Below are 16,760 nucleotides of genomic sequence, written 5' to 3'. Positions count from 1 at the left end.
TCACATTAAAAATTAAATAGATTTAGCCAGCCAATAATGTCATTACTAATTTTTCTAACACTTTCCATTTATAGAGTGAATTGTATCTCCTTAATCCTCCCAGTTTTAAATGAGAAGTTGCCACCTCTAGTTTAGTGAACTTAGGCTTCAGTCCTCTACACGCTTGTTTGGATGGCTTTAAAGGAAGATTAGAAAAATTCATGGAGGATAAGGCTATCAATGGCTACTGGCCATGATGGCTGTGCTCTGCCACCATTGTCAGGATGCTGTTTCTGCAGCTACTCAAAAAAAAAAAAAATCAATAGATAATATCTGTAACTAATCCGGGGTGGGGGAGAACTATATTGTATATAGCATAGTTAATAATAGTTTATTATTTATACTAATAGTCACCATGTACAATTAATGAGTGATGTAATCCAAATGCATGTCAAACTGAACTATTTGGAAATGATACATCATCCTGCAAGCATTGTGGGATAGCTTAGAAAACATAGGAAGCTGCCTTGTACTGAATCAGACCATTGGCCCATCTCATTCAGTGTTATCTATGCTGACTGGCAGCAGTTCTCCAGGATTTCAGACGGGACATTCCTAGCCCTGCAGTGAGATGCTGGGGATTGAACCTGGGACCTTCTGCATGCAAAGCAGACATTCTGCCACTGAGCTATGACCTTCCCTATTTGTGTACCTTATCTACCACATTTATAGTCCTTGCTTCTTCCAAGGTGACCTGCATGGAATTATTTTAATATTGTATCAAGGCACAGTGAGCTTCAAGGGGGTTTAACATTGCATTTCCCCAGTCCAAGTCCAAAATATCATCCACTGCATCACATCAGTAATTGCAGTACCTGTCAAATATGTGCCATTATGGAGGTATGGAATCCAATGAAGTAACTAGCATGCCTGTTTGTTAGTGGAACAACATGACTTCCAAAGTAACAGATGTATATGCTATGGGGGGGAAAACTTGTATATGCATATTTGTGTATGTCCTTAGGCATCCGTGTACAAGATCTGCAGAGAAATGTATGATGATGGAACTGATCAGCCTTTCCATAGTCAGCCAGACCTAATTGGAGACAAGTATGTATACTGTTGAGATAAGGTTGAATGTGTTCAATACATGCTGTGTTTGTTTAGTAATAGTATATCTTGCGAGTGGCTAATCTATGGCCCTCCAGATGATGTTGGACTTCAGCCATCATGAGGCCGAACCGGCATGGCTGATGGTCAGAGATGATGGGAACTGGAGTCCAACAACATCTGGGGTGCCACGGATTATCACCCTTGGTATGCCCCTTGCTATCCCTGATCATAGTCCTGGAAGCAAAATTTAGGTTGCTTGGTAGGATTCTGAAAGCCAGGACCTCCAAGGTCTTTTGAAATGGTACCAGTTCCACATGCAGAGCTAGCTAGACAGGCACAGCTTTGTAGATGCAATGTGTGGATGAGACAGTGATGTTGGGAGGAAGGGTTGGGATTTGTTCGGCACCAGGGAACACTTTGGGGTTGTAGAAAAGGGACAGGCTGCACTTGAACCGGGATGGAACCAGACTGTTGGTGCTTATAAAAGGTGGCAGAACAACTTTTAAACTGATTGAAGTGGGAAAACTGACAGGAGCTGAGGAGGGTCCACTTTGGAATAAATCTCCCCCAGGATGAAGACCAAAAAAATGATGAAATCTTAAATGGGGTAGGCCTTGAACTAGGCACTGAGAGTGCAGGGGCACTAGATAGCAATCCAGAGAGGCAAAAGTACGACATGTCAAACCAAAAGTGCCAAAGACACTTGAAGAGAGACACTGTATACAAGTGTTTACATGCTAATGCTAGAAGCCTCCAAGCCAAGATGGGAGAACTGGAATGCTTGGTCTTATTGGACAGCATTGACATAGGGAGAATAACACAAACATCATGGAGCAGAGAAACCAGTGGAACACTGTTACCCCTGGATATGAACTATATTGGAAGGACAGGGAAGGATGTATTGGAGGTGGTGTTGCTCTATATGTGAAAGAGGGCATTGAATCCAGCAAGCTAGAAACTGCCAAAGAGGCAGACTCTTCCATAGAATCATTGCGGGTGGTAATACCAGGCCCCAACAGTAATGTAGCACTGGGGACATTCTATCAACCTCCTGACCAAAATGCTGGGGGAGATCTTGAGATGAAAAATGAAATCAAGGAAGCATCCAAACTAGGAAATCCTGTAGTAATGGGTGACTTCCACTACCCTGACATAGACTGGCTACAAATGTGTCCAGTCATGACAAAGAGGTACACGTTCTAGATACCCTAAATGACTGTGTCCTAGAACAGTTGGTCATGGAACTGACCAGAGAGACAGCAACCTTAGACTTAATCTCAGGTGACACCCATGACCTCGTGTGAGACGTGTACATGTTGTTGAACTGATTGGGAATAGTGACCACAATGCTATTAAATTAAATATACATGTAAATGGCCAATTGCCAAGAAAATTCAACATGGTCACATTTGATTCAAAAGAGGAAACTTCCCCAAAATAACGGGATTGGTAAAAAGGAAGTTGAAAGGCAAAGTCCAGAGGGTCAAATCACTCTGGAGTTGTTTAAAAACACAATATTAGAAGCAGATCAGGAAAAATATGACCAGAGTCAGAGAAGCTATTAGAGGCAAGAAGGCTTCCTTCACAAAATGGAAGTCTTGGCCGAATGAGGAGAATAAAAAAGACACAAGCTCTGGCAAAAGACATGCAAAAAGACATTCAGGGATACCAAAAAGGAATTTGAGGAGCACATTGCTAAAAATATAAAAAACCAACAACAAATCTTTAAATACATTAAAAGCAGGAGTCCATCTAGGGAGGCGGTTGGACCCTTGGATGATAAGGGAGTTAAAGGTGTAGTTAAGCAGGATAAGGAGATTGCAGAGAAGCTTAAGGAATTCTTTGCATCAGTTTTCCCAGCGGAGGATATATGGCAGATCCCAGTGCCTGAACTAACTTTTACAGGAATGGAGTCTGAGGAACTGAGGCAAATAATGGTGGCGAGAGATGAAGTTCTAGACTTGTAGAAAAAATAAAAACTGAAATTGCCAGGTCCAGATGGCATCCACCTGAGAGTTCTCAAAGAACTCAAATGTGAGATTGCTGATCTTCTAACAAAAATATGTAACTTGTCCCACAGATCCACCTCCATACCTGAGGACTGGAAAGTGGCCAATCTTTAAAAAGGGATTCGGGGGGATCCTGGAAATTACAGGCCAGTTAGCTTATCTTCCTAGGAAAACTGGTAGAAAGTATTGTTAAAGATAAAAGAACCAAGCATATAGAAGAGCAAGCCTTGCTGAAGCAGAACCAGTGTGGCTTCTGCAAGGGTAAGTCCTGTTTAACTTATCTATTAGAGTTCTTTGAGAATGTCAACAAGCATATAGATAGTTGACATAGTGTACCTGGACTTTCAAAAAGCTGTTGACAAAGTACCTCATCAATGACTCCTGAGTAAGCTTAGCAGTCATAGAATAAGAGGAGATGTCTGTAATCATGGACTTTTCTACAGTATAGTTATGTTCAGGCATAATTCTAAATTAAACATTTCACAAAAAAGACACCCATTCTTCTGGATCAGGAATTGGTTAAGCAGAGAGTAGGAATAAATGGACAGTTCTCCCAGTGGAGGGGTGTGGAAAACAGAGTCCCCCAAGGATTGGTATTGGGACCTGTGCTTTTTAATTTGGGCATAGATGACATAGAGTTAGGGATGAGCAGTGAGGTGACCAAGTGTGCTGATGATACTCAATTATTCAGAGTTGTTAAAAAGGGATTGCGAAGAGCTCCAAAAGGACTTCTCTAAACTGATTGAATGGGTGGTAAAATCGCAACTGCAATTCAACATAAACAAAGGTAAAGTAATGCATATTGGAGCAAATCATCTTAATTTCACATATATGGTCATGGGGTCTGAACTGGCGGTGACTGATCAGTCGCAGTAGACAGCTTGATGAAAAAGTTGAGCCAGTGTGTGGCAGCTGTGAAAAAGGCAAATTTCATGCTAGGAGTCACTAGGAAAGGTATTGAAAATAAAACTGCTGATATCATAATGCCATTACACAAATCTACGGTGCGGTCGCATTTTGAATACTGTGTACAGTTCTGGATGCCTCACCTCAAAAAAGGATATTGTAGAAACAGAAGGGGTTCAGAAAAGTGCAACCAAAATGATCAAGGGGATGGAGTAACTCCCCTCTGAGTAAAGGTTGCATCATTTGGGGCTTTATAGTTTAGAAAAAAAGTTGAGGAAGGGGTGACATGATACAAGTGTATAAAATTATGCATGATATGGAGAAAGTGGATAGAGAAAAGTTTTTCTCCTTCATAACACTAGAACTTGTGGACATCCAATGAAGCTGAATGTTGGAAGATTCAGGAGAGACAAAAGAAAGTACTTCTTCACACAGCACGTAGTTAAACTAAGGAATTGGTTCCCACAAGAGGCAATGATGGCCACCACCTTGGATGGATTTAAGAGGATTAGACAAATAATGGAAGAAAGTACTATCAATAGTTACTAGCCATGATGGCTATGCTGTGCCTCCAGAGGCAGTATGTTTCCAAATCCCAGTTGCTAGAAATCACAGGAGGGGAGAGCGCTCTTTGCATTGGATTCTGTTTGTGGGTTTCCCATGCGCAACTGGTTAGCCACTGTGAGAACAGAATGCTGGACTAGATGGGCCATTGGCCTGATCCGGCAGGCTCTTATGTTCTTATTAAATGTAAATACAATATTAAAAGCTGCTGGGAAAAGCAGGGAATAAAACACATAGTCTCATCTTGTGTGTGTGCTGTCCAACCACATGAGCTCTGTCTACATGGCCAGGGCTAGGACTGACTACCAGGCCACAGTCACTTAAGATAAAAAAAACTCAATTGCAAAGCAGCTAGTAATAAGATAATGCAGTGGGACTTGATTTGTGACAAGCTGTGGATTCGGGAAGTGAATGGGGGGAGATCTGATTTAAGTGAAGCCAAAATGATCCCACACTTCCCCGCAGAGAGTGGGCCAAGAAAATATGTTGGGAATATAACCAGGACAGGTGCAACAGGTGCAGGTGCAGGTATGATCATGACTGTAAAGCCTGTTCCAGGCCACATGCCAGGATCTCATGCACCAGGCCTAGGGCAGGGCTCCTTTTGTAATTTTCACCAACTCACTGCATGGAATAAGAGGGATGTCTCCTCCACCCCTGCTGCCCTCCCAAGTAATGGGTATCTCAAACCAGGAGTTGGGCCCTTGGCCACCACTCCGGTTTGCCCCTGGGCCCTCTGCCCCACCTTGACTCTTAACCTGATCACAAAGTAGTACATTACATTTGGGAGGGCTTTACAAAAGGCTTTCACATACCGGCTTCTGGTTATTGAGGGGCTACCAGTGTTCCCAATCAAAATCTGTCCTTGAGTTCCCAGAGATAGCATCCAACAAAATCATGAAGGAATGTGCTGCTGTGAGGATAGTGGGGTCCTTCCCTGCGTGCACTCTGGGTCTCCTCACTGGGAGTAGTGCCCAAAAAGACACTTCTTGTATGCTCTACACAGTGCCTGACCCACTGGCATTTAATAAGTAGCCTGTTCTTAAACTTGTAGCTTAAATATGCACAGCTTGCAACTTCGGTTCATTTATTCATCTATTGTGCTCTCACATTACAGGGCCTCACTAGGTTAATTGTTCTGTAGACTTATTTTTGGGCTGTTGCAGTAGTTATCTAATATGTTCATTATTTCTTTGAGTTCAGCTGACCATTCCTTTCCTCTCAGGCTGGTAGGTGGTTTGCTTTCCCTCAGCCCAGATTATTGCTTTGTGCTGGAGGATGAAGATGGTATCTGTGGCTATGCACTGGGCACCGTTGATGTAACTCCTTTCATCAAGAAATGCAAAATTGCCTGGATTCCTTTCATGCAGGAGAAATACAGCAAGCCGACCAGTGATAAGGAGCTGTCGGAGGCAGAGGTTAGTCATACTGCTGTATGCTTGCATTATCAAGCTACTTGGAAGTTTAGGCTCTTGTTCCATATTGTGTTTAAACTTCTTGGAAGAGTGGGAGGAATTTGTCCTGGACATTTCCAATATCAAGGCCTCAGATATATGATAGTGTGCAGGCCAAGTAGTCTCTAGAATTATTTTTTCTCTGTGCCTTTGGAAATCCATGTCTAAAGTTACCTGTAAACTATAGATTTTGAATTCAAGGTTTGAGCTGAAAGTGTTAAATTTCATTCTTACAAATTAAATAGAAGAATTGCATTTTATAGCTTTACATTTCAGATAATGTAATCATGGAGTCAGTTCTACAGTATAGTTATGTTCATGCATAATTCTAAGTTAAACATTTCACAATAAAGACATATCCATTCTTCTGGATCTGGTACTAGTTAAGTAGAAAGAACCAGAGAGTAAGAATAAATGGACAGTTCTCCCAATGAAGGGATGTGGAAAACAGAGTCCCTTAAGGATCAATTTTGGGACCTGTTGTTTTTAACTTGTTCATAAATGGTCTAGAATTTGGGATGAGCAGTGAGGTAGCCAAATTTGCTTATGATACTGGATTGTCCAGGGTGGTTAAAACAAAAAGTGATTGCGATGAGCTCTAAAAGGACCTCTCCAAACTGAGTGAATGGGTGGTAAAATGGCAAATGCAATTCAATGTAAACAAGTGTAAAGTGATGCACATCAGGGCAAAAAAAATCTTAATTTCACATACTTGCTTATGGGGTCTGACCTGAAGGTGACAGACCAGGAATGAGATCTTTGAGTCGTAGTAAAGATGTCGGCCCAGATGTGGCAGCTATGGGGAAAGAAAAACAAATTCCATGTTAGAGATCAAGGAACTGAAAATAAATCTATCTATATCATAATGCCATTATACAAACCTATGGTGTGATTGCACTTGGAATGCTGTATTCAGTTCTAATCACCTCATCTCAAGAAGGATATTGTAGAGTTGGAAAAGATTCCGAAAAGGGCAACCAGAATGATCAAGGGGATGGAGCAACTTCCCTATGAGGAAAGGTTGCAGCATTTGGGGATTTTTAGTTTAGAGAAAAGGCAAGTAAGAAGTGATATAATAAAAATGTATAAAATTATGCATGGTGTGGAGAAAATGGACAGAGAAGTTTTTCTCCCTCTCTCATAATGCTAGAACTCGTGGACATTCAATGAAGCTGAACATTGGAAGATTCAGGACAGACAAAAGAAAATACTTCTTCACACAGTGCATAGTTAAACTATGGAATTGGTTCCCACAAGAGACAGTGATGGCCACCAACTTGGATGGCTTTGAAAGAGGATTAGACAAATTCATGGAGGGTAAGGCTATCAATGGCTACTAACCCTGATGGATATGTTCTACCTCCACAGTCGGAGGCAGTATGCTTCTGAATACCAGTTGCTGGAAATCACAGGTGGGGAGAGAGCTGTTGCACTCAGGTCCTGCTTTTGGGCTTCCCACGGGCATGTGGTTGGCCACTGTGACAACAGGAGTCTGGACTTCAGCAAAACAAACACAATGCAATGATTTAATAAATTTTGTTCAAATCCAATTCAGAGAAGCTCAATTCAGCAACAGCAGAAATTATTCATCTAAAACAGAGGTTCCCAAACTGTGATCCATGGACCACCAGTGATCCGTGAGCTTCATTCAGATGGTCCATGGCATGTCCATATTAAATATTCATGCTAATTTAACTGTATTTTATTGCTTCTTTTATTTCTTATATTGTATTTCATTGTATTACAATTTGCATTCCATAGAATTCAAATTGTAATACAGTAAAATACAATATAAGACATAAAAGAAGCAATAAAAATTCAATTTGAAATCATACAGCACCTACCACAGCACATTACAATTGGTACAATAGGTAGAAAAATAATTGAGTGGTCCACCAAGGCTATCAGTGATGTTCAAGTGGTCTGTAGGGGTAAAAGGTTTGTGAACCACTGATCTAAAACATACTAGGCTAGCTAGGTACTCTCCTAAAAGCAAACATCAGAGTAGTTAAGAGAGGGGAAAGGATTGAGTCTCATGGTAGATTGGCAGTCAGAGGATTTACGCTTGGGATCCAGACAGGTCTGTATGTCAGATATGAGCTATAATAGTCACTGAAATCTCCCTATATGAGCTTGTGGCGTACCATCACCAAATCTGCCACCAGAGCTGTTTCCAGGTGTTAAAATGCAAGAGTCAAGCCTTTCCAATGTTCATTTAGAAGTGTCAACACAGCATTATAATATACCAACAAAACAAAAAGTTGCAAGTGGTTTTCATCATACCAGTTAAGGATTATAAGCAATAATAATTTTGGGTTTACTTATGAAGCCTGCAACTCACAGGTTGGGAACCACTGGTCTACTGGATAGGCTACTACTAAGTCCCAAGCAACGAGGGTGGTAAGCATCCAAGATAAAACAGGAGAAAAAAAGGGGGGAGACCCCAAGATGCTGAAAAAAGGAATTCTTGTCCAAGATGCTGAAAAAAGGAATTCTGAAGAATTCCTTTTTTCAGCATCTTGGGGTCTCCCCCTTCTTTTTTCTCCTGTACTACCAAGTCCCAACAGCTCTGTTCACCAAGTGTGTGCAATGTTTCCAAAATAGATTACTGAACAGATTTTGATGTTTTCTGTTGTGTATGTTATAGAAAATTATGCTGAGCTTCCATGAGGAGCAAGAAGTTCTGCCAGAAACATTTCTTGCCAACTTCCCTTCACTGATAAAGATTGACATCCATAAAAAGGTGACTGATCCGAGTGTGGCTAAAAGCATGATGGCATGCCTGCTCTCCTCTCTCAAGGCAAATGGTAAGTTTCCATTCCTGACTATTACAGTTGTTGGGATATTAAAAGCAATCATAGGCTTCTTATTAGATGCCCATTGTCAGTATAGCAGGGAGTACTTCTCTGAGTACATCTCTCCCAAAGACCTGAAGATCTGCCTGGAAAGGCCATGCCTAGTGTACTGGGTGTCCTCACCATCTCGAGTTTGGTAAAACATTGTAAGGAAAAGGGGCAGCGGTGATGGCCTTGCTGTAGAACTCCCTGCCAATTGAAGCCCATCTAACCAACTCCCACTTGGCTGTTTTTTTTGTTTAGAGAAGCATTTTTTGTTTAGAGAAGCATTTGGCTTGGAGTTATGATTCCTCTAATTGGATCTATATGTGTAATCTCACTGATAATCATATGATAGATATTTTAATTTGATTGGATTTTGTATTGTCTGCAGCTAAGAATGCTTTGTGTTGAGATGGTGGGGTATTATTATTTTCACATATTTATATGCCACTTAATACTAAGACAATTACAAAATGGTTTACAAAATAACAAATACAGTATGTATATATAACAAACAATGAAACTGAAAAAACACAATAAAATACAAAACTTCAAAACAACAAAATATAATTCACTAATAGGCATAAAAACCCTTGTGGTTTAAGAACGTACCTATAGCCAACAGATATTTCTACCAAACTTTTAAAAGCAGGGAAATTGAATAGCTATAGTGAATGCACCAATATCGGAGATACTGTACTGCCCTACAAATTTGTAAAAATGCAAATAAAATTTGGGTTGGTCTTTCACAGTCCAATCCACTTCCTGTGTAGGATAGAAGAAATTGGTAACATGAGCCTCTGAGCGTATGGTGAGTGGTGGATAGCAGGGAGGAAGGGAAAGCAGGTTTGATCATTTGCGTGCTTTTTGAGTTCAGTGGGATTTACTCCTGTACAATCATGCCTAGGATAGGTGAAACTGACTTGGTGGAGGGGAGAGGAAGGGGATGAGATTGGGTGGGTGGGCACTAGGCAGAGGGAAAGCCCCTTTCCTTTCCAAAAGGAAAACATTGTGAACAGTATCATTGTTTTTCAGGGTTTCCCCCAGCTTTTTATTCTATAGCAGGCACATGTAGCCTCCCACCCAAATTTAAACCAAAGCTGTCCCTAGCCACATCCGTACCATACCTTTATTTCACTTTAGGCAGTCATGGCTTTCCCCAAAGAATCCTGTGAAGTGTAGTTTGTGAAGGGTGCTAAGAGTTGCTAGGAGAGGCCCTATTCCCCTCACAGAGCTACTGTGCCCAGAAGAGGGGCTGACTGTTAAACCACTCTGGCCACTGGAGCTCTGTCTGGGAATAGGAGTCTCCTAACAACTCTCAGCACCCTTCACAAACTACATTTCCCAGGATTCTTTGGGGGAAGCCATGACTGCCTAAAGTGAAATACTGTAAAGGCCTGGCATGGGTGTGGCCACATGATAAGCCAAGCCAAACAGCTGTGAGTCTGGCTTTAGAACACTGACGGTTCTTACTGAGTATACCCGATGCTATAATAGATTTCAGTGTTAAATTTCTTAAATTAATTAAAAATCAGTCATGCATTTTTTAAACTTTTACATTGCAGAAGATGAAGGTCAGAGTATGGGGCAAGGTCAGTAATAGGATTACAGGTACTCTGTCAACATGGTTGATTTTTAATTTATTTCAACAAATTATGGGACCGCTGACAGAAAAAAGTCAATAGGGGTCTGGATTTTTTTCTCTTGTTTTAAACTTTGAACTTTCGATTCTCTTTGACTGTTTTGTGTGTCACCATGAAAACTTAGAGGGTTGTTAAGCAAGCATTTCTGAGTTCAGGACGATACGTTTTGTAAAGTTTTGTTTTGAAATGTGCTTATGGGAAGCAGCAAAATGGCATGGGGGTGTTTTCACTTTAACATTGCTGAATGAGAAAAATCCATACTGGCTATAGTATACAGCCACTGTTGTGGCTGTATAAAAACAATCAAGTCACAAAAAATACAAACATTTCATTTTCACCTACATATTAAGAGCACATTTTGAGTTATTTATAAAAAGCTGCAGTATATTTGCACATTTCTTATTTAGAAGTACAGACATCTCTTAATCAGCAATATAAGTTAAATTGTTGCATATTGCAAGCATAGTTGGCATAATTGTGCATAATTATTGGGTTGCTGCTGCTTTGGCAAGTCCATCAATAATAATGAACATGTTCACAATAGAAAATACAAAATAGTGTTTCAGTGCAGGTGGAAATTTTGGCAGTAATGAACCACTTCTGCACCCCGTATCATCCTTGTAAGTCCTAGACAGCCATATAATTTGAAGAGTTGTATCTAAGCTTCCTCAGAGGACCAGTGGGTGTCCAGTAGCTCAGATGCAGAAACCATGCAACTAATTCCACATGCCCAGACAGACTTTGGGTTGTATTCAACTAAGTCCTACTCAGAGTAGATTAATTGAAATTTATGAACCTGAGTTAGTCATGACTATTAACTTCAGTGGTTCTGCTCTGAGTAGGACTAGCATTGAATTCTACCCTTTGGATTTGTGTTTACCAAACAGCCCAAAGGGCAGTTCTAAAGCAGTTTGCAGTATGACATGGCTCCTTTAAAGGCAGAAACAAAAGGGAACAGCACCAAACAAAGGGCAGGATAGAGAGGCAAGCTCTGGTGCTGGAAGAAGTTTATTAAAAGCTCAACGCGTTTCGGAACTGGTCCTTCGTCAGGAGCTGTGAGGATCTGTTTATCTTTCCTTTGTCAGGCAATGCACATTGCCACCACACCAATGAAGACTCGTGACACATACATGGAGTAATGTTATATTTATTAAAATATAACACATAATAAATTGAATCCAAATCAGCCAATCATATTATATAAAATAGTTCGGGCAGGTGAGGCTCCACCTATCTGGTAGGGTATAGACCCTCCAATACAGAGGCAACTCAGTCACATCGGACTATAACTCCCCAGTCAAGGATTTGGGAAAAGTTATCCCTCCTTGCTATTGGAGTCAGGTATGTGGTTCCAGCCCCCGCATCCTGGCCCTGCCGTACAAGCGTTCACCCTGATGCGGAAGCTGGTCACACGTGGACACTCCCTAGATCCACAAGGACATTACATCCTGAAGTTTCCCTAGGGAGTGCCCTTTACCAAAATGCCTCATCCTCCTTACTTTTAACCCCCATTACCTCACCTGCCCGAATTCCACGCCAGCCAATCCGGAATCACCACAACCCCCCCTGACAAGCCAAACGAATCAAACCCAAGCAGTATGTAGTAGGCAAAACCAAAGAGATTCTGAAATCAGGATCTCCAAAAAAAAAATCCTACTCAGCCCCAATATGGTGACTAGCAGAGCCCATACAGACAAGGGAGGGAGGGAGGGTGCCGCAACGCAAAAAGGCGCGATCTTAGGGAGGAGCACACTATTTATAGTTGCTCTGTCCCTTTGCCTGATAGGGCATCAAGCCCCACCTGACCGACATGAAAACCTTCTAGAACCTTCCCGAGTCTTCCTAGCAATGGGGTGGCGGCAAACACGCCCCCGCTCAAGGTGGGAATGCCAATTCTCTAAAACAGGCCCACACTGCATACCAGATAAACAAATCCTCACAGCTCCTGACGAAGGACCAGTTCCGAAACGTGTTGTGCTTTTAATAAACTTCCAGCACCAGAGCTTGCCTCTCTATCCTGCCCCATGGCTCTTTTAAAAACAAGCAGGCAATCCTGATGGGTATTGGGCATGCCTAAAATAAGTTAATTTATATGTTGTTTTTCCATAGAAAAAGTGCCCAAAGTAGCTCACAATAAAATTAACATTATCAAACTCGCTAACATTTGAAAAAAACAATTTGTTACGAAACCTATCAGTAAACTCAAATAAGACAAAATAACAATTAAACATAGGATAAATTCAGTAGTAGTGAAATAATCTAGCCTTTTATTATTTTGCTCTGTACTTAATGTATTAACAGGCCAAAAATAAATAAACATAAATCCTAATCCATGCTACTAGTTTTAGTCTTGCTCCAAGGGGCCCCAACAACCTGGCTTAAAGACAGTTCAAAGGGGGTGGGGTCTTATCACAATGCTTGATGATTCACAGGTGGCTCCCTCATCTGTAAAAAGAAAGTGCTTTAGAGTGGCAATGATGGTATGTCATCTTCCCCAGTCTCCTAGGTGTTCCAGCTGCTAGTGCTGGTCTTACTGCTCTTTGGATACCAGCCAATATGATCATTGACTTTCCTTTAATATTGAAGTACTGAACCTTCTGCAGCATAATGGGCTTGGGGAACAGAATGAAAAGATGAGTATACAGACACTTGCGCTGTTGTAAATCTACTCACTGCTCTTAGCCTTGGTTCAGATGGGCAATGGGGTGTGGACCAATAAGAGAAATCTACAGTGTTTGTTTTCTGCTTGTACTCCCTCCCCAAATATTGTCTTCCTCTCTTCTTCAGGCTCCCGTGGGGCTTTCTGTGAAGTGAGACCAGATGATAAAAGAATCCTGGAATTTTACAGCAAGCTGGGATGCTTTGAAATAGCTAAAATGGAGGGATTCCCGAAGGATGTCATTATTCTTGGAAGGAGCTTGTGAGGACGTTGTTGGTGAACCTTTGATACTGTAATCAAGTAATGGTTGGAGAGCCTGAGGTTTTATCTTATTGTCTGTCCATGCAAAGGCAGCAGTCAGCTGGCCTGACAGGAGCTATGTGAAAATTCACCCATTACCCTTTCTGAGATGCTGCTCAAAACACTATTTGGAAAATGGATACTGGTCATCGTCATTTCCTGGTCTTAAGCAAAGTGTCAAGGAATACTGCATATTATGTAGCCTCGGGAAGAGATTCATATGAATTCCCAAAGAGGTACTGGTGGCAGTTCCATGCATCCACCTCTGTGCTCAACAGAATGGTTGTCTTTTCCAGAAAGTCCTGACATGAAATGCTTCTCCCCTGGATCTTGGTCTTGATGTGGGATCTCTCCTTTTACAGAGGAAAGCAGGGTGCCTGTGTTGGTCAGGTTAAGGACAGACAAACACTGACAACTCTAGGTTTGTTGATTGTCATGCTTGCTGATAGGGAAATTAATGACCATCACTTAAAGAATTGGTTAAGCTTCGTGCTTCATAGGGATAAAAACTGTGCATTTGTCTGTGGCAAGGTCACTCAGTGGAAGAAGTGTAAATTTCAGTGTATAAATATATATAAACTCACTGTACGCTTATACTTTGTGTTTAATTGTTTTGTAATGTTTTTGCTTTCTGAAGCAAAGTGGTATTCTGAGACAGCACTTTTGAATAATGTCAAACCACAAGAGAGGCTGAAGCCAACTTCACTACAGGCCTTTTCTACCGTGCCTCATGACCTTCACTAGAAATGCCGCTGTGGGAAAAGACCAGTGCTGATCTAGAAGGGTCGTTCCTTGAGAGGACAAATTCTTAAAAGGTGGAGTAGACACTGCCTCCTACTGGGGATAAACTACTCAGAGGGCAATCTAGTGAAATCATTAATGCCACTGACAGCCAGCCAAATTGCCTACCCAGACTGGGTGGGTGGGTGGAATACTGTGATTTACAGCTGCCCCCTCCCCATGTCAGTCATTCCGTCTAAATCAGGGTCTTCAAGTCATGCACGTTTGTGACAGACTTTTTGATGGACAAAAATAAGCACATTTTACACATCATTTAAGTAGTTACCTAATTTTAATATTACTGCCTGTTCCAAGCATTTACATTTCCCCCTCAAATAAGAAAAGTGGAATCTGCATGGCTAGGAGTTGTAGTAGGTGCATCACTTGGAAGGAGTTATTCCCGTTCATTTAATGCTTTGTTCCTATGGGGCAGTCAACCAATACAGCACCTCATTTTTCTCACCTGCTACGGTCAGCTATTTTGGCTACCTTTGAAAATACTCCCTTTTTGAAAAAATTAAGTTTAATCTTTTTTTAAGCCCTCTGTGTAAACTTTGAAGAGGTTTTATGTACTTTTTCAAATGGCAATTTTTTGTCAGTGTAGTTTGCAGGCCCTACTGAGAAGCTGCTGTTCAGCCTTCATTATATGTTCACTATGAGAACAGTTTTAGCAAGTTATTTAAGCTGCAACAAGTACATTTCACTTGGGATGCGAGGCACTGAACTATGATGATAGCTCTTGTGTAATTCCAAGCTGGCTTTCATGAGGTTTGTATGGCGTTGAGTGTATGCACAGCAGCTAGCCACTTGGTTTAGTTTTAATTAGATACCAGGAACATTATCTGGATTTACGGCATTATACATTTTGGGGGAGGGGGACATCTTGGTTTTTATACTGTTAACAGAAATTCTTATAAATTTATCACTGTTAAGTTAATTGTGTGATGATCTTGAAAGTCTGGGTCAGTCCCTCACTCTGGAGTTGTAAAGCGATGCATTGACACAGCTTTCATGGTTATCAGTTTTCACTGCGTACAGTTGGAATGCCACTTTCATTACTGTCTTTAGACCTACTGTATCTGTAGCAGAACAACGGACTGTGTAAAATTGTATTTGAAGACCATGTGAGAAATAGAATAAATTGCAAAGTGAATGTAAAGACTCTTCTCTGTATAATGTTGCACAATGCGGAAAATCATTAAGGAAGAATATTCTTCCACTTCATACAAGGCGGTTTGCTCTAGAATTTAAAACTGCATGAAAAACAGATTAGGCCAGCATTACTGTATGCTGTTGCAATGCAATGAACAGCATGATAAACACAAATACATTCATTTTCTAGAGCAATTTAGCCTCTCATAAGAGAACAACCTACTGTACTGGTCACTCTCATTAGTCTCCATTGTGTCAGAGTGACTGAACAGAGTAAAGATTGTGAAGAAGAAAACAGGACATTAGGAGCCTTTCCATTTAGGAGACCGTTGTGTTTGTGTCCGAATGGCTTACCTTCTTATTACACAGGAGCCTACCCCACACACAGAAAGCATGTAGCATGAATCTTGCCAGGAAAACCTCAATTTTTCATTCTAGCAGGAAAGGAATGGAGCATCCATCAAATTCACAACTCTTCTTTCCCCTGTTTGATCCAAGTGTGTCAAATGCTTGCCTCTGTTGAATGCAACATCTTTGTCACCTGATTTCACAAGATTTAAATTAGGAATTGTTCCATATGGAAAATTGCTTTTTATTGGACATCATATGGAACCAGTGCTAATTGCCTGTAAGATGATGTATTAAAAGTAAAGGTGTAAAGGTGTCCCCGCACTTGTAGTGCGAGTCGTTTCTGACTCTTAGGGTGACGTCTTGCGACGTTTACTAGGCAGACCGTATATATGGGGTGGGATTGCCAGTTCCATCCCCGACCTTTCTTTACCCCCCAGCATATGCCGGGTACTCATTTTACCGACCACGGATGGATGGAAGGCTGAGTGGACCTCGATCCCTTTTACCGGAGATTCGACTTCCTCCTTCCGTTGGAATCGAACTCCGGCCGTGAGCAGAGCTTTGGCTGCATTACCACCGCTTACCACTCTGTGCCATGGAGGATCTTTCTGCGCCATAGAGGATGCAAATTATGAAGTTTTGTTTCTTTCTTTGCTTCTCTGAACTTCTTCACATTTTTAATTTCCTATTCCTAACCTTAATAAAGGCTTTAATTTGGAACTTGGAAGTTGAATGTACACTTCTGACAAGCCTAAGGATCTACTCCTTTTAAATGTCTTCCTGCTATAGGTCTAGAGCAGGGTAAGGTAAAAGGAGATCAGATTTGGCTTGCCATGCTGTAACAAGGAAGTCAGCTAGTGTTTGCCTCTCCCTGGTGGGAATCCAGCTCAAGCCTCTCAGGTGTTTTTCAACAAAGTGTAGAGTACATTGAAGAGTGGTGGGAAAGTAAAAAGAGGAGGAGTGGTTGAGGGATGGGCTGTGAGCCAGCAACAGTCAGATCCAGCCCCTTCTCT

The 16,760-nt window shown here is 41.3% G+C and overlaps 1 protein-coding gene across 3 annotated transcripts in view; it reads left to right on the top strand.

Annotated features, from left to right (window-relative positions):
• OGA (O-GlcNAcase) overlaps positions 1-15,403 on the top strand; it is a 38,849-nt gene extending 23,446 nt beyond the window's left edge. The window contains exons 13-16 of one of the 3 annotated variants that reach the window (XM_061636233.1): positions 1,004-1,089; positions 5,797-5,989; positions 8,673-8,832; positions 13,293-15,403. In XM_061636233.1, coding sequence (XP_061492217.1) covers positions 1,004-1,089; positions 5,797-5,989; positions 8,673-8,832; positions 13,293-13,429 — 576 coding nt within the window. In that variant the 3' untranslated portion in view covers positions 13,430-15,403. Of the gene's footprint in view, positions 1-1,003; positions 1,090-3,172; positions 4,653-5,796; positions 5,990-8,672; positions 8,833-13,003; positions 13,256-13,292 lie in introns of those variants that run through there. The other 2 variants (XM_061636234.1, XM_061636236.1) reach the window with 2 other exon arrangements.
• The last annotated feature ends 1,357 nt before the right edge of the window (positions 15,404-16,760 follow it).

Source organism: Rhineura floridana, chromosome 7 (assembly GCF_030035675.1).
Source record: "Rhineura floridana isolate rRhiFlo1 chromosome 7, rRhiFlo1.hap2, whole genome shotgun sequence".
NCBI classification, from domain to species: Eukaryota; Metazoa; Chordata; class Lepidosauria; order Squamata; family Rhineuridae; genus Rhineura; species Rhineura floridana.
This window is presented reverse-complemented; position numbering and strand designations above follow the sequence as displayed.